Below are 23,760 nucleotides of genomic sequence, written 5' to 3'. Positions count from 1 at the left end.
CCGAGCGATGGAGCAACACCGCCAAGCTGGGAAAAAAAAAAAATGGATGATGATGATAACAACAGAAGTAGCAAGCTTGACGGGGGATGTGACTCCACAGGCGTTCCAGGAGAGGACAGGAAGTTGCGTGCAACTATTGAACGTCATCATTGCGCCTACGGGAGCCAGACGAATTGGTAGAGGGGGGTGAAGCAGTGCCACGCGATGAAACAAGGGAGAGGGAATTCGTAACTTTCTCGTGACGAGTAGCGAGTGTCAAGCTTACCGCCAACGTATTTAGCTCTTCAAGGTGACAATCAAGCCAGATGAGACAGTTGACCTCGGCCAACTAGCGAAGTTTCACGTTCACAGTAGGGTTTTTCCGTAAAGAGGAATTTGACGTACTTTGCTCAAGGGGGCAAAGTCGCCAGGGCAGCCACCAAGGAAGGCCTTGATGAGGTGGTGAGAGACCCTGGGGCAGTGAGAGTGGTGGAAGCAACTGGAGTACCTTCCTCGGGAGGTGACGATGACTGGGGCCTGTTAGCCTTGGCAGCGGGAGACGAAGGGTCACTATTCAGATCCGAAGTGGAGGCCAAGGAGCATTTGGTGGATGCGGGAGCAGCAGTACGCTGGGGCGCCAGCACCGTGACCAGCATTTGTGTCGGTGGTGTAAAGGCAGACTTTCATCCTGGAACATGTCAGAGTCCTCATCACTCTGAGTTGAGTCGGCGTCAAGGTCAACAAGCGACGCTGGCCCTGTGTATTCCATGCCACCTGCACCACAAGTGAAAGCGCAGAAACACCTGAATTACTCCATGAATCACTAGCTCATGACGCCAGAGACACGTCACATCACCAACCAGAAGGAGCCCGGCAGAAAGCTTCGATTTTCAACGACTCTACAGCCCAAAGTTGCATAATATCCAAATTGCACTCAAGAGATACATTAGACCTTCACAGCAGTATACGTGCAGCAACAAAAATGTGTCAGGTCGTTAAGTCCAGCAAAAATCACTCACTCTGCAGCTTTGTTTACCGAGACTCTCTGGTGGCAGATCCAGAGAGAGAGAGAGAGAGAGAGAGAGAGAGAGAGAGAGAGAGAGAGAGAGAGAGAGAGAGAGAGAGAGAGAGAGAGAGAGAGAGAGAGAGAGAGAGAGAGAGAGAGAGAGAGAGAGAGAGAGAGAGAGAGAGAGAGAGAGAGAGAGAGAGAGAGAGAAGAAAAGACGAGAGATAGGGCTGAACCCAAACGTTATGCTTAGTGTCGTGTTTAACTTCACAAATCGTGCTGAGACTTTTGCTTTCGGTGGCGAAAAGTTGGGCAGGCCTTGAGCTTGCTTCTGGTTTTAGGCTAAGCTTAGGCTAAACAAGCAAAGATGGTCGACCGTCGAACCCGAGCTCGCCACCTCAAGAATAATGTGTCCTCATAAGAATGCTTTCGGTAACCTGAATGACTCTGAACTGTTGAAAATTTATAGACTAGACCTGAAAGAGTGGCACTTGTCACACATTTGTCGAGGGATGGCTTGTTGAGCCACAGGAAGGAGTGATACACTGATGGTAATAGTTAGTATTATTTAGCCAATTGGAAACGCAGTTCTGCAGCAGTGATGACCTTGGGCCTTCTTGTGCCCTGTTGTTATCGTGTCTCATTTATCTTCGTAGTAACAGAGGGCCATACAGCTTTCTTTGAGCCGCTAAGTGCCCTTCAGGCTACTTCTTTTTTATTATATATTGACTGGGCGACGAAAGAAAGTCTCGTCATCGGTCCAGCTGGATTTCCTGTATTGGCCTTTTAGGCTTTAGGGGTCATTATCTCCTCCATACTAAAGAAAAAGGATAAGAAAGGAGGAACTGCTGAGTGGGAGCGGCGCGGCTCCTTTGAATCAAGGTAATAAACACTGCGACAGAATACTCCCGCCCTGCGTGGGATTGAATTATCTTTATAAAAACACAAAATCATACACTCATGCCCTTATAATATTGAAGATTTTTTTTCATGTAATGCACCATCCCTCCCCCCCCCAAAAAAAAAATTGCACTATTAAAGCAAAATTGAAAAATATAAGATTTTAATGTTTTGCTGTTTCACCATTTCATAAGCTTCACTTGCAACCCAGCTTTAAGCACAATTAGCAAGAAACTAAGCAGAAGGCTGAGCTGAAGCTAACAATCTCTGTTAATACAATCCCAGGTATAGGGATACATGTTTAAATGAAAGTACGAAAGTGTTTAGTGTACGTAAATAAATAACTGTTATCTCCATGTTAGCGTAGTATGAAATCAGTTATTGGAAATTATTAGTGTCATCCTGACTTAAGAAAAATTCACAGGTAACTCCTTATTTACTGAAAATTAAACGGTAGTTGTGCGGTATAAACTTTGCATGTGTGAGGTTGTTCATTGTGAACACATTATCTATTTTCTTAAATTTTTATACTATGGTCATCACAGACTATGAGTCAGAGGTGATACAGGGACTGGGGATTCAGGCAGAAGTTTTTGAATAACTGAATTTACAAATAATTATTACATTGGGAAAGAAAGGCCGAATTTACTGTAATTAGCAATATATACAGTATTTTTATTTATTCAATTCTTATTTTTTTTCATGTAGGAGGGACACTGGCCAAGGGCAACAAAAATCCATTAAAAAACAAGCCCACTAAGTTGCCGGTCACAGAATAGGGTCCGAAGCGGTAGTCATTGAAGGATAAGTATCTTGAAACCTCCCTCTTGAAGGTGGAAATACAGAAGCAGGCAGGGAGTTCCAGAGTTTACCAGAGAAAGGGATGAATGACTGAGAATTCTGGTTCTCTTGCATTAAAGAGGTGAGAGGTGGAAATACAGAAGCAGGCAGGGAGTTCCAGAGTTTACCAGAGAAAGGGATGAATGACTGAGAATTCTGGTTCTCTTGCATTAGGGGTGAGAGAAAGAAGAAAGTCTTGTGCGGCGAGGCCGCGCGAGGAGGGGAGGCATACAGTTAGCAGTATCAGAAGAACAGTTAGCATGAAAATAACGGTACAAGATAGCTAGAGATGCAACATTGCGGCAATGAGAAAAAAAGTAACGATAGTCAGTTAAAGGAGAGGAGTTCATGAGACGAAAAGCTTTTGATTCCACCTGTCTAAAAGAGAGTATGTGAAGCATACTCCATACATGGACGGATAAGGCCTTTGTACAGAGTTAGCAGCCGGGGGAGGGGGGGTGAGAAAAACTGGCAGAGATGTCTCAGAACACCTAACTTCATAGAAGCTGTTTTAGCTAGAGATGAAATGTGAAGTTTCCAGTTTAGATTATAAGAAAAGGACAGACCGAGGATGTTCGGTGTAGAAGAGGGGGACAGTTGAGTGTTATTGAAAAAGAGGGGATAGATATCTGGAAGGTTGTGTCGAGTTGATAGATGGGGGAATTGAGTTTTTGAGGCATTGAACAATACCAAGTTTGCTCTGTCCCAATCAGAAATTTTAGAAAGCTCAGAAATCAGGCGTTCTGTGGCTTCCCTGCATGAACTGTTTACTTCCTGAAATATCAGACGTCTATAAAAAGACGTGAAAAAGTGCAGGGTGGTATCATCAGCGTGGAGAGTGGATAGGCTTAAGTTTGGTTAAGAAGATCACTGATGAATAATAGAAAAAGAGTGGGTGACAGGACAGTACCCAGATTAACACAACTCTTAACAGATTTAGAAGAACAGTGACCGTCTACCACAGCAGTAATAGAATGGTCAGAAAAGAAACTTGAGATGAAGTTACAGAGAGAAGAATAGAAGCCATAGGATGGTAGTTTGGAAATCAAAGCTTTGTGCCAGACTCTGTCAGAATTTTGATATGTCTAAAGCAACAGCAAAAATTTCACCAGAATCTCTATAAGAGGATGACCAGGATTCAGAATGGAAAGGTAGAAGATCACCACTAGAGAGGCTTTAATGGAACCCATAATGGCGATCAGCTAGAAGGTTGTGAAGTTGAGAATCTTCCTGTTGAGGATAGATTAAAAAAAATTTAGACAGGCAGGAAATTAAATCAATAGGACGGTAGTTTGTAGAATTAGAACGGTTACCCTTTTTAGGAACAAGCTGAATGTAGGCAACCTTCCAGCAAGAAGGAAAGGTAGATCTTGACAGAGTTGGAAGAGTTGTTTGACTAGGCAAGGTGGAAGCACGGAGGCGCAGTTTTGAAGAACAATAGGAAGGATCCCATCAGGTCCATAAGCATTCCGAGGGTTTAGGCCAGCGAGGACATGGAAAACATCATTACGAAGAACTTTAGTAGGTAGTAAGACTTAGTCAGAGGGCGGAGGAGAGGAATGAACAAGCCCTGAATCATTCAAGTTTTTCGAGTTTTTAGCAAAGATTTGAGGAGAGTTCACGTTTGGAGATATATGTGATAGCAGTGGTGACATCTGGTTGAAATGAAGGAGGGAAAGAAGAAATAATGTTATTGGATATGTTTTTGGCTAGATATCAAAGTCATAAGGGAAGTTAAATCTTGAAAGATTTTGACACTTTCTATAAATGAAAGAGTTTTTGGCTAGTTGGACTTGGCATGGTTCCGGACAGCAATATAAGGTGCATGAGATTCTGGTGATGGAAGGCTTAAGTAACTTTTGTGGGCCACCTCTCTATCATGTATGGCATGCGAACAAGCTGTGTTAAACCAAGGTTTCAAACGTTTAGGTCGAGAAAAAGAGTGAGGAATGTACACCTCCATGCCAGACACTATCACCTCTGTTATGCGCTCGGCACACAGAGACGGGTCTCTCTCATGGAAGCAGTAGTCATTCCAAGAAAAATCAGCAAAATACGTCCTCAGGTCCCCCCAGCTAGCAGAGGCAAAACGCCAGAGGCACCTCTGCCTAGGGGATCCTGAGGAGGGATTGGAGCGATATGACAAGATAAAGATATGAGATTGTGATCGGAGGAGCCCAACGGAGAAGAGAGGGTAACAGCATAAGCAGAAGGATTAGAGGTTAGGAAAAGGTCAAGAATGTTGGGCGTATCTCCCAGACGGTCAGGAATACGAGTAGGGTGTTGCACCAATTACTCTAGGTCGTGGAGGATAGCAAAGTTGAAAGCTAGTTCACCAGGATGGTCAGTGATGGGAGAGAAAAGCCAAAGCTGGAGATGAACATTGAAGTCTCCAAGAATGGAGATCTCCGCAATAGGGAAGAGAGTCAGAATGTGCTCTACTTTGTAATTTAAATAGTCAAAGAATTTCTTATAGTCAGAGGAGTTAAATGAGAGGTATACAGCACAAATAAATTTAGTTTGAGGGTGACTGTTGTCCTATCCAGATGGTGAAAAACTCGGAAGATTCAAGAGCGTGGGCACTAGAGTAGGTACGTCGTTGCACACATAAGAGCAACATCTAGCTTTGGATTGAAAATGAGGATAGAAAAAGTAGGAGGGAACAGAAAAGGGGCTACTGTCAGTTGCCTCAGACACCTAAGTTTCAGTGAGGAAAAGAAGATGAGGTTTAGAATAGGAGAGGTGGTGTTCTACAGATTGAAAATTAGATCTTAGACCACGAATGTTGCAGAGGTTAATGATGAAAAAGTTGAGGGGGGGTGTCTAGACACTTAAGGTCGATACTAGAAAAACAGTCCGACCTGGGGACATTTCTGGTCCCCTTCCCCAGATGGGGACTCCGAGGTTGGTGTAAGAGTCGCCATGATAATTTTTAATTTTGAATGAAGGGTGTGTGTGCAATTAGGTGCTTGTAGTTTTGTGTGACTGCCCCCGTGTATTGTGAGACACAAAGGGAAACGTTCAGTGAGGTCATGTAGCAGAGTGTGGCAGCTGGGTGTGGAGGATGGTGATCGGCTGACTGTCCCCTCCATGCCCAATCCCGCTGCCAGAAGCTGCCACAAAGTTTTTTTTTCAGTATTAATAATGGAAAATTTGATAAACTGAGTTACTAAAGGTCTCTGCTAAGTCATGTCCTACACTCACGTAATCTAATCTAATCTAATCTTATTATTGTAATTTCCATGTGTATACAAAAGTATTCAGCATTTATCATCGTACTTTATTGGGATTATATATAAAAAGTCCTTATTTTGCACTGATAATTTCGGCGGGTGTAGTCATACCTATTTTTTAAATATAGCACAGTACAAGCCTATAAACTATTTGATTTACTCTGTAGGATTAGCTTTTACAGGAGACTGCCAGTGAGTGCCGTTTGAGGAGATAATTTAAGAAGATAATTTCTTGTCATCCAGACTTCTTAATAAGCTAATTTCTTGTCATCCAGACTTTGCAATTGCCCTCCGACCATGCTCCCATTGTTATGGGAATTGAGTGACCAGAAGTAAACTTGCACACTTTGCACCGCCGTATGTGACTTAGGAGAACACGGGGTACGGGCGAGGCGGCAGGTGTGTGATCGGCAAACGCGTCCACCTTCACAGTGACATTAAGAAAGAGTTGTTCACAGAGATGGTGTATATTGTTCACAGATAGGATGCCTAATGTAAACTTTGAGTTAGATGAAAACTATGATATAGACACCATTACATCACAAGTATCAAACGCTTTATATGAATGTGCCAAATCGTGCCAGGACGTAAGTGTCGGTCCTAGAGAGAGATAGGCAGTCTGGGCCGTTGGGAAAGACTGGTGCAGGATCGGGATGATAGGTGTGTCTGGAAATCAATTGATTGGAATGGAAGATACCCGGAGGAATGAGTTTCATGTAAAGCCATCGGATGAAGAATTTAAGGTTTTTATGAAAGCTTCGTGAATATTCCAAATAATGTTGATTATTAGGTATTTAACCTTGGTTAAATACCTATGTGCGATATGATTTTGTGTTCGAGACTGCAGCGGTGTTTCGTGCCTTACTGGGAGCAGGTGGGTGCTCAGTCAGGCAGCGTCAGTCTCGAATACATCGACACTCTCAGGATCCTTACGGACATGGCGAGAAGGAAGAAGAGAAAATATTTTTAACATTCGTAAACTTCGCAAAGGTGTATGACACGGTTTCGAGATCATTGTTGTTAAAGGAGACTCGGATGTGGAGTTGTCATGCTTGGCGCCATGCTTGGCGTCTATGAAAAGACGTAGAAAAATGCAAGGTGGTATCATCAATGTAAGAGATTTCGATTTAGAATATCATTGATGAATAATAGGAATAGAGTGGGTGACCAGACAAAACCCTGAGAAACACTACTGTTAATAGACTTAGGAGAAGAACAGTGACACTTTACCACAGCTGCAATAAAACGGCATGAATGGAAGTTTTAGATGAAGGTACAGAGAGAAGGATAGAAGCCGTAGGACGGTAATATGGAAATCAAAGCTTTGTGCCAGACTCTATCAAAAGCTTTTGATATGCCTAAGGCAACAGCGAAAGTTTCACCCAAATCCCTAAAAGAGAATGACTAAGACTCAGTAAGGAATTCCAGAAGATCACCAGTAGAGCGGCCTCGACAGAACCCATACTGGCGATCAAATAGAAGGCTGTGAAGTGAAAGATGTTTAAGAATCTTCCTGTTGAAGATAGATACAAAAAATCGTTAGAGGCAGGAAATTAAAGCAATAGTACGGTACTTTGAGGGATTAGAGCGGTCACCCTTTTTTAGAAACATGTTGAATGTAGGCAAACTTCCATCAGGAAGGAAAGATAGTTAGTTGTTGATTGACAGAGATGGAAAAGTTTAATTTGGCAAGTGCAAGCACGGAGGTACAGTTTCGGAGAACAATAGGAGGGACCCCATCAGGTCCATAAACCTTCTGAGTGTTAAGGCATGGAAAACATCACTGCGAAGGATCTTAATGAGTAGCATAAAGTAGTCGGAGGATAAAGGAGGAAGAAGCCCTGAATCATCGAAGGTGGAGTTTAAAAAAAAAAAGTCTGAGAGAAGAATTCAGCTTTAGAAATAGATGAAATGGCAGTGGTGCCGTCAGGTTGAGATAAAAGAGGGAAAGATAAAGAGAATTAAAGTTACCGGAGATGTTTTTAGCTAGGTGCCAGAAGTCACGACGGGAGTTACTGTAGATCTTGAAAGATATTGACACTATCTGCCTTGTATATTCAATTAATATCTACTAAAAAGGGCCCTCTAACTATATCCCCTCCCCCCAATGTTCTCCTTGTCTCTCTCGTCCTCTATCTCGCACTTCTAACTCCTGGCCTGGCTCAAACACCGACTAGCCCATGAGAATGATTCCTCTTTCGATGTCTCAGGCAATGACCTATAGGGGAGTGGGCGAAGGGGAGCACTCACTTATATCATATATATATATATATATATATATATATATATATATATATATATATATATATATATATATATATATATATATATATATATGTGTGTGTGTGTGTGTGTGTGTGTGTGTGTGTGTGTGTCTATGTGTGTGTGTGTGTGTGTGTGTGTGTGTGTGTGTGTGTGTGTGTGTGTGTGTGTGTGTGTGTGTGTATGTGTGTGCGTGTGTGTGTGCTTCAAATGCATAATATAATGAATAATGTCTACTAGAAAACTCATGTCAGATTACGTGAAATATGAAATTAGCTAAGTATCTAGAATAATTACCTGTGCAATTTGTGTAATCATATACGTACCAATTGGAATACTTCAATCTTACCTCCATTTCACTCCTCCAGGCGAAGTGACGGGTGTTGAGCCGCCAGCTAATCCGGAATCGTGGCCGAAATTCCGTTGACGCCATAGGTGTTCCAGAGACCTATTGACAACTGTAAGATCTCCCGTGTAAGCCCGAATGAGTTCTTTCAGGTGGTGGTATTCCTGTACGGACATGGCATGAGTCAATCACCATAATAATGATTAAATCGTCATTAGAAATCTATAAAGAAAGGGACTTGGAGATGTAGGTATTACTGAGAGAATGTTTGTGCCAGCTTTTTGTATTTCTATTTAGTCTTTTTATGCGTGGAAATATAATGAAACATACTCCATCACATTATATATATATATATATATATATATATATATATATATATATATATATATATATATATATATATATATATATATATATATATATATATATATATATATATATATATATATATAATGTACAAGATTTTAACTTCCTTGTTTGCTTGTTGGTAATACTCCAGGGTGTTTATGTTGTCCTGTGTGTTCCAGTGGAGGTGTCAAATAAACTCAGAGATAATGGGCTGCTATACTGTTATAAAAAATACTGGTACACGAGGGAGACCCTGCCGTTAAGTCCGGGAACGAGTCTACCCAAGGCTTGACTGAGACTGAGTGCATCAGCGGCGGGAAGGACAAGGAGCAGGCAGCGGGAGACGCCACACAGCACCGCCAAAAAGCGTAAGTGCGGGGCTGTGTCCGAACTGGAACATAGCTCTGCCACACATCTGAGGCATACCCCCATGCCTCGCAAAACATAATATGGGGACATGTGAGTGACACGCAGGTCACAAATGAAAATAAATGTATGCGTTTACGGACATGGAATGAGTCACTCATCATAAAAACGATTAATGTCTGAACAAATGACAAATGATAGTGTATAAATACGTACATCGTGTTTATCTGTGTAAGTCAAGAGGAAATAACACAATGACATCACTGGGTATCTGAAACATGGAAAATATGAAGTAATATATGACTTGTAAAAATAACACTGCACTGGCTATACACTAATAATGCACACGGCGACGATGCGAAGAATGGCGGCTGAGAAGTCCAAAGCCGTAAAGCGACGGGAACAGCAGCACTAAAGAAGTCGATGATACAATATTGAAGCGAAGTCTGACGCCTGAGAAGTCTTAAGTCTTGAAGCGACAGGAACAACTGCATTGAAGCAGTCGAGATGCAGCATTGAAGCGAAAAATAACGGCTGAGAAGTTAATGGTCTTGAAGCGAAAGGAATAACAGCATTGAAACAGTCAAGAAGCAGCATTGAGGTGAAGACTGACGGCTGAGAAGTCATAAGTCTTGAAAGGACAGGAACAACGGCAATGAAGCAGTCGAGATGCAGCATTGAAGCGAAGACTGACGGCTGAGAAGTCCAAGGTCTTGAAGCGACAGGAACAACAACATTGAAGCATTCGAACGAGGTGTAGCATTGAAGCGAAGACTGACGGCTGAGAAGTCTAAGGTATTGAAACGAAAGGAACAACACCAATGAAGCAGTCGAGATGCAGCAGTGAAGCGAAGACTGACGGCTGAGAAGTCCAAGGTCTTGCAGCGACAGGAAGAGCATCACTAAAGTAATAGAGATGCGTCGGTGATGACTTGAAGTCGTATGGGAACACAGGCTGACTGGCAGGCAGGCAGGAGAAAGTCTGACAGAGGCTCTGAAGCAGCTGAAGGCACCGTTGACATGGTAGCGTACGTAGTAGTATCAGTGGCTCAGAAGAACGGCCAAGGCAGCAACTGAGGCTGGAGTAACTGGCGAGCAGACAGGATATGTAGGCAGGAGACAGGCACGGAAATCCTCCATCCCCCGCTACCGCCATATGTTCTAGGTTGTAACTTTCTTGCTTGTTGGTAGTATTCCAGGGTGTTTATGGTATGCTCAGTGTGCCGCAGTGAAAATGTCAAATAAACTCAGTGATAACAGGCTGCTGTATATCATAAAAATACTGGTATATAAGGAAGCGCCAGCCGCCAAGTCCGGTGTAAGTTCACTCAAGGTCCATCCAGCACTAAGGGTCTGCGCATGCGTGAACATCGTGCCAGACCTCATTTGCGTTCTGCCGTCAAGGAGTAAGCATCTCCTCGTTGCTCTGATGATGAATTTGGTAGATATTTGGCTCGTAGTTTCTTGGGATGGTTTGAATAATCAGATACATAATTTTCGTATCCACTACTATTATTCTTACATTTTTTTTTTTTTTTTGTAATCTTCGTTGCCTCAATGTTTTTTTTTTTTTTCAATGAACCATACTCGGTAAGGGATGAATTTTCTTGTAAAGATGAAAGCATATGACTGGGTGATAAGGTAGATATTGTACTTGTGCTTCAATAAATTTTTCTACTAAACAATTTCTTCCTCATTCTAAGGGTTGCGATTCTATCACATACGTACTTATCTCACCAACCAGTTAAATGGACATACCATGGCAAGGAGTGAATGCGTCGTAGACCTGGCAGTCAAAGTAAGGCTGCGGGCGCTCTCTTGAAACTGATGGTCACTTGAACTTACTACACCGGGTTAAAATGAGACGCTCTCTCTCATGCTTTTTTTTTTCTCCTTCTCTCCTTCTCCGATTATACAAGCCTTTATTCATATAATTTATTAAGATGGCTGTTGGTAAGCATGAGACAGGTTTGTTTGCCTATTTTGTGGACTTAATGTAATGGAGCAGGCTATCTACACCATGCAGAGCAATCCTCCCTCTATATGCGTTTAAGAGGCGGACTGACTGCGGGGTCCGTATGTCGCGGAATCTGAAGCCAAACTCACTGCGTTACAGTACGGTAAGTTGGTACGTCTCATTTTAAACTGGCGTCTCAAAATAAACTCCTACAGCGGCATGAGACGCCACACAGCTTCCGCCAAAAAGCGTAAAAGGGTGGCGGTCATAGTGCGGGGCTGTGTTCGAATCGAGACAAGAGAGAGAGAGGGAGAGAGAGAGAGAGAGTTTAGTGTAAGTTTTAGTGTAAGTTTAGAGTAAGTTTAGTGATGTCTAGTTCATATTGAATTATTTATTTATTTCCCCCTTTCCAGATGACCTGGCTCGATGAGACTAATACCCTAGAGAGAACAAAAACTCACAGTTTAGTATAAAAGAGTTCACTTTCAGCTAGCCCCTTAAATAAGACTGCAACAAATTTAATGAACTTAAGATGATTTTCCTACCACGCGGTTGACCCATTGGCAGGGTGCAATCTTGCGTCCTTTGTGGGTCCAACCCCCATGTTCTTCCCTTCCACCCTTCTTCCCCCTCTCCCCCCAACCTTATCATGTGACCAAGCCACGCAGCGGCTTTGTTTGGGTGCTTGGCTTCATTAATCAGTCAGTCCAGTACTTCAGTTGAAGTCTGAGCCTTGTATTAGAGAGATGTGCGCGAGGAAAAACCATTGAGTGATGTGCATTTTCAGGGTGGATTTTAAACTAGATAGTGCCTGTGGTATTAGCTAGGCATGTACTGTACAGTACATGTACATGTACTGTTCAGTATATGTTATTGGCCTGTCGGTGGGACCGTGCTCTCGGCGTCTCAGAAGACTTTTGGACGTCCTTTACTCAATTCGTCGTGATAGTCTTTGTATTATATATATATATATATATATATATATATATATATATATATATATATATATATATATATATATATATATATATATATATATATATATATATATTTTATTTTATTTTTTTTTACAGCCTTCGTACCCGCCTCGTCAATCACTAATCTCTCCAACTACCCATCGCCTTCGAATACCATCTCGACCACACCGTGGCGGTATCATTAAGGATGAAGCTTTGGAAACACGTCTCGGCTCCCGGCTCGATCGATATATATATATATATATATATATATATATATATATATATATATATATATATATATATATATATATATATATATATATATATATATATATTTTTTTTTTTTAATTTTTTTATTTATTTATTTTTTCAGCGAGCTATTGACCCCTCCTGGTCAGCCTAAAAGGGGTTTATAGGATTGTTGATTTCGTCGGAGTCGTGCCTGTCTCTCCTGTCTCCTGTCTATTGTGTGATTGTTTAAAATGCAACTGGTCTTATGAAGTGTCTTGTTTGTCTCTGACCAGAAGATCATAATAGTATGTTTCGTGTTTGGTTATCTTCTTTTTCTTTTTTTTTTCCAGACTTGCCATTGTGTTTAAGGGAGGAGAGTCGGTCTTCCGAGAGACTGAAGATAAGTGGACTCGGACGAGAAAGCTTTAATATGCTGTGAGCAACATCCCAAAAAGGCTTCAAACCCACTCGCTCAACAGAATATTAAAGCCTCATCTTGTGTTGTATGTGTCTCTTCCTAGAACATGTACATGCTAGCCCTTTCCTGCAAGTGAAATAGGTTTAGAATTATATTTTCCCCTGTCGGTAAAGGGAAGGGAAGCTGATACGAGATGAAGAGGCAGTTGTGAGAGGTTGAGTTTCAGTCGTAACAACACACACACACACACACACACACACACTGCATCAATTAACGCCATATCACTAATAGTAGAAATTAAAATAGTTAGACATACAGAAAACACAACATTTTCTCATTTCATCATCAGGACCATAGGGGTTCAAGCACCACCTCCCCGAATATGGAGTTACACATATCAAAAGAATTGGCAACTCTCATCTGTCTAAGTATGACGTTTGCAACACTGTTTTCCACCTTCCATATGGTTGAAACTCCTGTAGTAGCAAGTGGAGTCACGACTTAACGACTTGGGATTCACGTGTTGCGTACGGTGGTTGAGCCAAGGGACGCCTTAATTCAGAACAAATTCAGAACATGTCACCAAGAGCCAGTCACCGCGCTGCTTATTAGCTTTCCTCACGCTTCCTCCCCGAGGCCTGCTCAAATATCCTACATACCCAATCTTTTCCTCTGACTAACCAGTGACACCTGTTAATACTTTATCTTACCATCATTACTGACTTATTATTTTAATGACATTCTTTAACATAACATTCATTCATCCTTCAATTTGTTGCTTTCTTTTAAGTAACTAATGTACTGGAGTACCAATACTAGTATTTTCTATTTTTCAATACTCTGAGTCTATGATACTTTTGTTTCATGTAGTTTATTATTATTATTATTATTATTATTATTATTATTATTATTATTATTATTTTATTACTGTTGTTGTTGTTGTTGATATACTCTGTTCTTTTTGTTGTTGTGATACCTGGAAGATGTTAAAAACTTTATTTATTTCAGATAAAACATGTTATTAAGGTTTAAATCCCAGATCATGCAAAAAAAAAAAAAAATGTACACAAACTTAAAACATTTTACGTGTTAGCGCGCATACGCACCCTGCGATCTTTTTTTTTTTTGGGGGGGTAAAAAAAATCTAAAGAGCAGGGTTTTCGTCTGAAACTTATTTGAAATCGATGTCTTTCTTAGAAATGGTGTTATTGTTGATAAACTTTGGATGCAGTTTTCTCAAATTTTAAATAATGGGGCTTGAGCCCATATGGTTCTGTTATCCTCAAATACATTACCAGTAAGCAAATTATTCGTAGTTTCTGTCATGGTCACTTTCAATGTGTCACCACGATTAAGTCGTATTTTTTTTTTTTTTTCCGGTGTCACACGCACTTACTTCCAGTTTCATACACTCAATGATCAGTAAGTATATTTGGAGTGTTTTGGTTTTAAGTCTTTGTCCAGTTATTTATCCGTGTAGGTGTTCGCTCAAGCAAACAGCACATACCCTTTCAGCTGGCTAGATCTCTGCTTCGAGGATGGTGCGGCGTTTCTGGGCGAGGTGCTTGTGATGTTATGTGACAGTGTGACAAGGTAGGTGATAGATTTCACAGGGTTCTATGTATATCCTTTATGTTCCTTCTGCCTACCCACCATCGATTCTTTTAATATAATATTCATAACGTTAGTCGTTAATAAATTATTACAGATAATAGATATTCCTATTTAGATATTTTATGAGTAAACTAAGAGAGGAAAACAATTATCACTACCCTCAGAATATTAACCTTGCACTTCTGGTTCCTGAATAATCAGATTTAAACTAACAATATTTCACTGTTACAAAACTCTAACGCTTGTAACGTGTCAGTCGCCTGCTACTCGCGCTGAAACTCCTCGTCAAAATGGCATCCATTCAATTGCAGTTTCACCTTCGGAAAGAAGAAAAATCGCAAGGGGCCCGAAGACCTTAGTTTCGTTTTTAATGGTGACCGTTAACATAAAGGTTAACGCATCTAGTCCCCATTGACAGGATTTTTGGCAGACCTCTGCCAGGTGTTCCTTCTGTTCGGTGGCCAAAAGCCTGGGAACACAATTAGCAGCAATACAGTGAATGTTCATATCAGATGTAAGATTTTTTTGTTGTTCAACATGATCCACTGACTATAACAGCAATGCTCATATTAGAAGAGCAGTAACGATAGACACAACGGTTGAAAATAAGAAGGTACGGAACATATCGGTGGAATGTGAAAGACTGAAAACAGAGAAACTAACCGAAAAACCTCAACAGGACTGTGTGAGTAGAGTTACAATATATGAGTCCTTTCTCCATACAAGGAGAAATATATAGGGTTAACATCCGAACAAAAACAAAAAACTGAAAAAGACGACACAATATATGAACTTCAGAGAAGTTGTTTCCAGCTGGGATTTTCAGTTAAAGATGGTCAAAATAGATTCAAAATAGGGGACGGACATTGTTGTAATTAAAGAAAAGGGGATAAGGACAATGTCGATTAGACATATGAAGAAAGTGAGTTTTAGAGGTATTGAACAAAACTTTTTCTTTTCTTTTCCACTCAGAAACTTTAGGGAAGCTCTAAAGTGAAGAGTTTTGTATGTTCTCTGGGTAATTTGTTTAATCCCTATTGAGGTGAACGTTCGTCAAATAGATGTGAGAAATGCAGGATAGTCATCAGCATAAGAGTGGAAAGTACAAAACGTTTAGCTGAATTTATGAGTAATAGGAAGAGATTGGGTGATAGGGTAAAGCCCTGTTGTTTTCTTGTTTGAATTTTGCCAACACGATGAGGTATGTAGAACCCTCGCTCCCCTGAAACACCACTATTAAAAGTCTTAGAACACTCGAGAAGCTTTTAATATATGTAAGCCATAAGGCAACAAAAAAGTATTCATCAAAATCCTTAAGAATCCTTGTTACCAAGATTTAGTAAGAAAAGCTATAAGATAGCCAGTTGATCGTCCTTTACGGAATTCATACTGAAGATCAGAAAGAAAATTGAGAGCCGATAGACTTTTAAGAATTTTCATTTTGACAATAAAAGGAAAATATTTCGAAAAAAAAAACAATATAATCTAAATTATAAATCGTTAGTTATGAACAGGTTGAATGTAGGCGAACTTCCAGCAACAGCGAAAAAATATATGTTGGTGTATTTAGAAGAGTTTTACCATAAAAGGAACGATACCAAAGTACTTACCTAGGTCAACAGGAAGGATTCCAACAAGATATCATACCTGCAGAGGATGTAACACACACACACACACACACACACACACACACACACACACACACACACACACACACACACACTCACATACACACAAACACACACACACACACACACACACCTTAGAGTGGTTGTCGAGAAGCCAGCTGCTATTTCTGAGGTCACTATACAGGTTGTTCCTCTCACGCTCGAGTCTCTTCATCAGTCGCAGCAGCTCGAACTGTTAATGTTTAGCAAGAATGTTAAGTTTGTCAGAGAAAACCAATATATGTTAAACTTGTCAGAGACAAGCACTATCGCAGGAATATGTTATGGAGAAATAAAAGAGTGTCTAGACAATGGTACTAAGTAGAAAAAAATAAAATGATCGTCTAGCATAGCTATGTGTAAAAATTGTAAAAAAAAACAAAAACAAGTGAGCAACGGAGATACGTAATGTTAGAGAAAGAAATAACACATAAATTGGGATTGATGATTTTATGTACAAAACCAGAAACCAATCTACAAGTTTCATAAACATATTGTAATATTTTATGAAGACTTGTCAAAAATGGTAAATGGAAAGATGGCAGTTCTCATTGGTAGGCCTTAAGTATCAAATGGAAAAGTAATTAACAAAGTAGATCGAAAGCTCTTACATAATTATTCTTGAGCAATTATATTTTACAGGATTGAGTCAGGGTCGTAATGTCCATTCTCTTAAAGTTGACTTGTCATAATTATTTTTAAAGCCAGTAATACGCCCTGCACCCACAACAGTCAAGGCATTCCATTGGCTGATTCCTCTTTTAGGAAAGTTGTATTTTCACATCTTTCTTCGCCTTTTTTTTTTTTGTACATTTTTTTTTACTGTGTTCCCTTAGTATTAATTGTTGTAGCAACACAAAATCCATGATATCAAACTTTCATTTTTCTTCTACACATTTGTACATCATGATCATATCGCGTCGTTTTTGTCCCTCCTCTAGTTTTGCGAGTTTCTTTTTGTCAAGCCTTTCTTCATAGCTAAGATATTTCATATGAGGTAACCAGTTTGTGGCTGTTCTTTGCACTTTCCCTGTCTCTTCATTATATATATCCCGGTGTATATATATATATATATATATATATATATATATATATATATATATATATATATATATATATATATATATATATATATATATATATATATATATATAAGGTTGCTATCATTATATCAACTTCCTTGGTTTTAATTTTAACTGCTCTTAACTACATCTCATCAAATGTTTCTATATCTATATATTGCACTTTAAGTCCTTTACTTGACAATATCATGTTTCCGCCTCCTTGCATTTTTTTTTTTCCCTTATGTGGTAATCTTGTATCCCTGAAGTCTCACCCTTGACGCTTTAGTTGAGTCTAGTCTCATTGAAAGAGAATACCTGTTTATTTTATTTTTTTTCTTCGACCTCCAGCATACTTTTCCTTTTTTTTATGTACCACTTTTCTCTTTTTTTATATGTAGTTCCACAACCCTAGAAAAAAATTGTGCGTGTGTGTGTGTGTGTGTGTGTGTGTGTGTGTGTGTGTGTGTGTGTGTGTGTGTGTAAAAAATCCGACTGACCTACCTCATTGTACTGGTCGAGGTCTTGGTCGTAGGTGTACTCCTGACCTGTAAGGACATATTACATAATGTAAATGGACATTTCGGTAATAGACTAATTGTGTTCTTTATGTAAAAGTGTAGTACTGCCGATGCCATTAGGGAATCTAAGTACTGTCACATGGGAGTGAGGTGTTTATAACTTCGTGGCCATCTCCAAGGTATGATCTATTTTCATCTTCAATCTAACAATTCCATCTAACATAGGCGTACCTGTATGCAAAAGTGAATCATTGTTTTCATCTCAATCAAAAAGGCTGTCTTTTTAATTATTTATTTATTTATTGTATTTATTTATTCTTTTTTTTTCTGTTTGCCTTTCACCTTGGGGATCTTTGATAAAGTACTCTTAATATTAGGTTAGTTACGTTAGGTTGTAATCTTTAATATTATGATACATATAACTTACAGTATTAGACAGTGCAAGGGGCAATTTCATTATGAAGGGGTAAGGGTGAACCAGTGTTATGCTGTCAGGTCTTAATATAGCACGATATATATACATATATATATATATATATATATATATATATATATATATATATATATATATATATATATATATATATATATATATATATATATATATATATATATATATATATATATATATATATATATATATATATATATATATATGAGTTTTTGAGGCACTGAACAATACCAAGTTTGCCCTGCCCCAATCAGAAATTTTAAAAAGATCAGAAGTCAGGCGTTCTGTGGCTTCCCTGCGTGAAATGTTTACTTCCTAAAGGGTTGCACGTCTATGAAAAGATGTGGAAAAGTGCAAGGTGGTATCATCAGCGTAGGAGTGGATAGTACAAGAAGTTTGGTTTAGAAGGTCATTGATGAAAAACAGGAAGAGAATGGGTGACAGGAAGGAACCCTGAGGAACACCACTGTTAATATATTTAGGAGAAGAACAGTGACCTTCATCATAGCAGCAATAGAACTGTCAGAAAGGAATCTTAAGATGAATTTACAGAGAGAAGGATAGAAGCCGTAGGATGGTAGTTTGGAAATCAAAGCTTTGTGGCAGACTTTATCAAAAGCTTTCGATATGTCTAAGGCAACAGCAAAAGTTTTACCAAAATCTCTCTCTCTCTCTCTCTCTCTCTCTCTCTCTCTCTCTCTCTCTCTCTCTCTCTCTCTCTCTCTCTCTATGTATATATATATATATATATATATATATATATATATATATATATATATATATATATATATATATATATATATATATATATATATATATATATATATATACACTCAATCTTTGAAACAACGGATTTTTAGAAGAGACAAAATCCTTGGCCATAGAATAATTATATACTACTGAAAAACGTCCGTTCTTTGCGAAAATCGTCACACGCGACAATGCAATATGCAGGAGCTCGGCAGCTCGAGCTCCCTATTCTTCTTTCTTCAGGGCTTTGAGATTGTGATTTATGAGCCCTGGTGACGTCCTATGGTGTGAGCATGGCAGCTGTCTTGTTTTCTTAATTTATGCGCAGTTGAGGCGAATAACTGCAGACTGTTGTGAGGGGTGAACGCCTATCGCTGTCAGCAGGTTGGGGAGGTCAAAACTGGCGACTCACAGGGCTAGGAGATAGCTGCGAAACAAGGCACGGTGTGAAAAGAAACGTGGTCACTGCAGCAGGAAGTGTTCCATGGTGCCCTGTATGTTCTTGCACCAGGAACAGTGAAAGAAAGGGTCAAACGCAGGCAATATAGGGGAGTGATGAGTGTTGCTTGACTAGGGAGAGGCGGGTGAGCTACATCCATCACGCTTGACTGTTTCTTCACCTAAGGCTGTGGGGAGAAGTCTCTGCAGTATTGACCCATAGAAGTGATATGAAGTGTGTTGTTCCAGGAGGTTTGGCTTATGCAAGAGATGAGGCGTCTTGCGGTGTAGAAAGGAAGAGGAAGCTGTGTGGTGTTTCATCAGACAGGGCAGTCTTGGCGGCAGCATCAGCGATCTTATTGTCACTGATGCTAAAATAAGAGTTCCCTGACATTTCTCCGACGGACATTTGGCTTACGGATATTTCACCGACGGACATTCGGCCGAACTGACATTTGGCTGACGGACATTTGACGGAACAGAAACTTGGCCGAACGGACACTTGGCCGAACAGACATATTTTTTTTTATATATTACTTTCAGTTTTAAAGACAGACAGACGAACTGACCAGACATTTGGCCAAAGAGTTAAAAAGGTTAAAAAGCAAAATAAAAACAAATCTTTATTGTAAGTGACAAAAGTTTAAAATTTATTAATTATAAGGAAATTTATTTAAAAACATGTATTATAAAAATCAAAGACCATAAATATTTAAAGACTGGAGGTAATTGCTCTCAAGAAATCAATTCTCACTCTTATCAGTGAGAGACTTTAGTCTTGAGTTTAATAACTGGTTTAATAACTCTACTCCTGATTGTACCTGCTCACTTGTCAACTCCCAATATGACTGCTCTTTTCTTAGTTTGAAACCAGACGGCAAAGAGTTTGAGGGTGATTGCTGCTCTGCTCAAACGCTTTATGCTATCCTTCTAAAGAGTTTGTTGTTCGTGGAATGCCGTTTATAGTTCTCTCTGTTGTGTTCCACATGCTGAGATCAAACGCTGGTCTTCGTCGTCTTCCATGTTGTATAACACCAATCCATGTCGCTTCAAAGTAGTGAAGATATTCTGAGAGAAGTTCATCAGTTTCATCATCTAAAGATGAGACAAATTCATTCAAACTTTCAACGTCATTAACTGGCACAAATGCTAAAGTTTGAACAGATTTCACAGTCAACGCATTTGTTGGGTCGTTATACCAAGCCTGTACGAGTATTCTTGTATTTTTCTCCGCAAACACTGTCCAAAATAAAAGGAAAAAAAAACATCCATAAATGTTTGTGTTTGGGAAATAAGCAGAGATGCTATTAAGAGTCTCCTTTTCATAATCAATGGTGACTGACAAAGAATTAAGACCTGGTCTTACTTGTTTGAGCGTGTTAAAAAGTAATAAGTTACTTGGTTTTTGTTCCTTGCGATACAGTATACCAAGGGAACAGTATGACTCTCATCCAGCACAACATGTATTGTATACAGCTGGAAGCTTAATGGCGCAGAATCAAAAGTTCTATCACACAACCAATTGTCTTTGAAAGCAAGAAACTTTTCATTTCGAGGCGTTGACAGAATTAGCAGGTTGTCACTTTCATAGATAACAAAATCTTCTCCTCTAATTGATTTCTGTATATCGTCAGTTAAAGGGTCTCCGCCTGGTGTCTTGCGTTGTTTACGCACCATTCATGCCAGTGTTTCTCTTTTAGGAAGAGCACCTGTAGCACTATTAAAATATTGTGCACTTGATTACATATAGACAACTCTGTTGCAGATTTTTTTTTTTAAATATTTTATGCTTCATGTGTTTAACCTATACCAAGGCGTGCTGTAGTTGATTTATGTTCTCTTGTAGTGAAATTCGACATATAAGAATACACACACACACACACACACACACACAGAGAGAGAGAGAGAGAGAGAGAGAGAGAGAGAGAGAGAGAGAGAGAGAGAGAGAGAGAGAGAGAGAGAGAGAGAGAGAGAGAGAGAGAGAGAGAGAGAGAGAGAGAGAGAGAGAGAGAGAGAGAGAGAGAGAGAGAGAGAGAGAGAGAGAGAGAGAGAGAGAGAGAGAGAGAGGGCGAAATTAACCTGCACCTGCAAGATCACATATACATTTATTTATTTATCTCTTTTTTTTTTATTCCTGAAAGAATTCTACAATCTTTTGGTGAAGTAAAGAAAAACATATTTGACAGAAGCACATCAAAAACTAAAATGCGTAGATATATATTCTAGAAGCCAGCTCAAAACGTCCTGCCCAAAAGATACTCGACCTGATATCACCGAAAAAATAATAAATAAATAATTAAAATAATATAACACGGAACACAATTACAGAAAGAGATTGTGGTTCTAATCCCTAAAATTATCATCCTACTGTTTAAATTTACTACCTGTCTGAAGTTTTTAATCTATCCCCAACAGGAAGATTCTTAAACATCTATCACTTTACAACCGTTTATCTGCTCGCCAAAATGGGTTCCGCCAAGGCCACTCTACTAGCGATTATCTGGTTTTCTTTACTGAGTCTTGGTCATCCTCTTTTAGAGATTTTGGTGAAACTTTTGCAATTTGCCTTAGACATATCACAAGCTTTTCATAGAGTCTGGCACAAAGCTTTGATTTCCAAACTTCCCTCCTACGGCTTCTGCCCTTCTCTCTGCAACTTCATCTCAAGTTTCCTTTCTGACCGTTCTATTACTGCTGTGGTAGACGGTCACTGTTTTTCTAAATCTATTAAGAGTAGTGTTCCTCAGAGTCCTGTCCTGTCACCTACTCTCTTCCTCTTATTCATTAATGATCTTCTAAACCAAACTTCTTGTCCAATGCACTCCTACGTTGATGATATCACCCTGCACTCTTCCACGTCTTTTCATAGACGTCGAACCTTTCAGGAAGTAAACAGTTCACGCAGGGGAGCCACAGAACGCCTGGCTTCTGATCTTCTTAAGATTTCTGATTGGGGCAGAGCAAACTTGGTATTGTTCAACGCCTCAAAAACCCAATTCTTCCATCTGTCAACTCGACACGATCTTCCAGACAACTATCCTCTCTTCTTCAGTGGCACTCAACTGTTCCTCTCTTCTACACATAACATCCTCGGTCTGTCCTTTTCTTATAATCTAAACTGGAAATTTCACATCTCATCTCTAGCTAAAACAGCTTCTATAAAGTTAGACGTTTTGAGACGTCTCCGCCAGTTTTTCTCAATCCCTCCACCCTTCCTCAAGCTGCTAACTCTGTACAAGGGCATTATCCGTCAATGTATTGAGTATGCTTCACATGTCTGGGGAGGTTCCACTCATACCACTCTTTTAGACATTTTTTTTTTTTTTTTTATGTAGGAGTGACACTGGCCAGAGGCAACAAAATCCAATAGATAAAAAAGCCCACTAAGATGCCAGTCCAAGAAAAGAGTCCAAAGCGGTACTCAAAAAATGAAGGATAAGTCTCTGGAAATCTCCCTCTTGAAGGAATTCAAGTTATGGGAAGGTGGAAATACAGAAGTAGGCGGGTAGTTTCAGAGTTTACCAGAGAAAGGGATGAATGATTGAGAATACTGGTTAACTCTTGCATTAGAGAGGTGGACAGAATAGGAATGAGAGAAAGAAGAAAGTCTTGTGCAGCGAGGCCGCGGGAGGAGGGGAGGCATGCAGTTAGCAAGATCACAAGAGCAGTTAGCATGAAAATAGCGGTAGAAGACAGCTAGAGATGCAATATTGTGGCGATGAGAGAGAGGCTGAAGACAGTAAGTTAGAGGAGAGGAGTTGATGAGACGAAAAGCTACTGATTCCACCCTGTCTAGAAGAGCGGCATGAGTGGAACACCCCAGAGATGTGAAGCATCATACTCCATACATGGACAGATAAGGCCCTTGTATAGAGTTAGACGCTGGAGAGTGAGAAAAACTGGCGGAGACGTCTCAGAACACCTAACTTTATAGAAGCTGTTTTAGCTAGATATGAGATGTGAAGTTTCCAGTTCAGATTATAAGTAAAGGACAGACCGAGGATGTTCAGTGTAGAAGAGAGGGACAGTTGAGTTTCATTCAAGAAGAGGGGGATAGTTGTCTGGAAGGTTGTGTCGAGTTGATAGATGGAGGAATTGAGTTTTGAGGGACTGAACAATACCAAGTTTGCTCTGCACCAATCAGAAATTTTAGAAAGATCAGAAGTTAGGCGTTCTTACTTCTTGAAGGGTTGGACGTCTATGAAAAGACGGAAAAGTGCAGGGTGTTATCATCAGCGTAGGAATGGATAGGGTAAAAAGTTTGATTTAGAAGGTCATTGATGAATAATAAGAAAAGAGTGGATGACAGGACAGAACCCTGAGGAACACCACTGTTAATAGATTTAGGAGAAGAACAGTGACTGTCTACCACAGCAGCAATAGAACGGTTAGAAAAGAAACTTGAGATGAAGT

The 23,760-nt window shown here is 39.8% G+C and overlaps 1 protein-coding gene across 2 annotated transcripts in view; it reads right to left on the bottom strand.

The window, feature by feature from the left end:
• The window catches only part of LOC135106428 (uncharacterized), an 88,439-nt gene that overhangs the window by 7,465 nt on the left and 57,214 nt on the right, over positions 1–23,760 (bottom strand). For both annotated transcript variants that reach the window (XM_064015434.1, XM_064015435.1), the window contains 3 exons: positions 17,692–17,735; positions 16,221–16,319; positions 8,570–8,730 (listed from right to left, as the gene is read on the bottom strand). In XM_064015434.1, coding sequence (XP_063871504.1) covers positions 8,570–8,730; positions 16,221–16,319; positions 17,692–17,735 — 304 coding nt within the window. The remainder of the gene's footprint in view (positions 1–8,569; positions 8,731–16,220; positions 16,320–17,691; positions 17,736–23,760) is intronic.

Source organism: Scylla paramamosain, chromosome 13 (assembly GCF_035594125.1).
Source record: "Scylla paramamosain isolate STU-SP2022 chromosome 13, ASM3559412v1, whole genome shotgun sequence".
Taxonomy (NCBI): Eukaryota; Metazoa; Arthropoda; class Malacostraca; order Decapoda; family Portunidae; genus Scylla; species Scylla paramamosain.
Note: the sequence above shows the minus strand (reverse complement) of the source record. Positions and strands in the feature narration are given on the sequence as shown.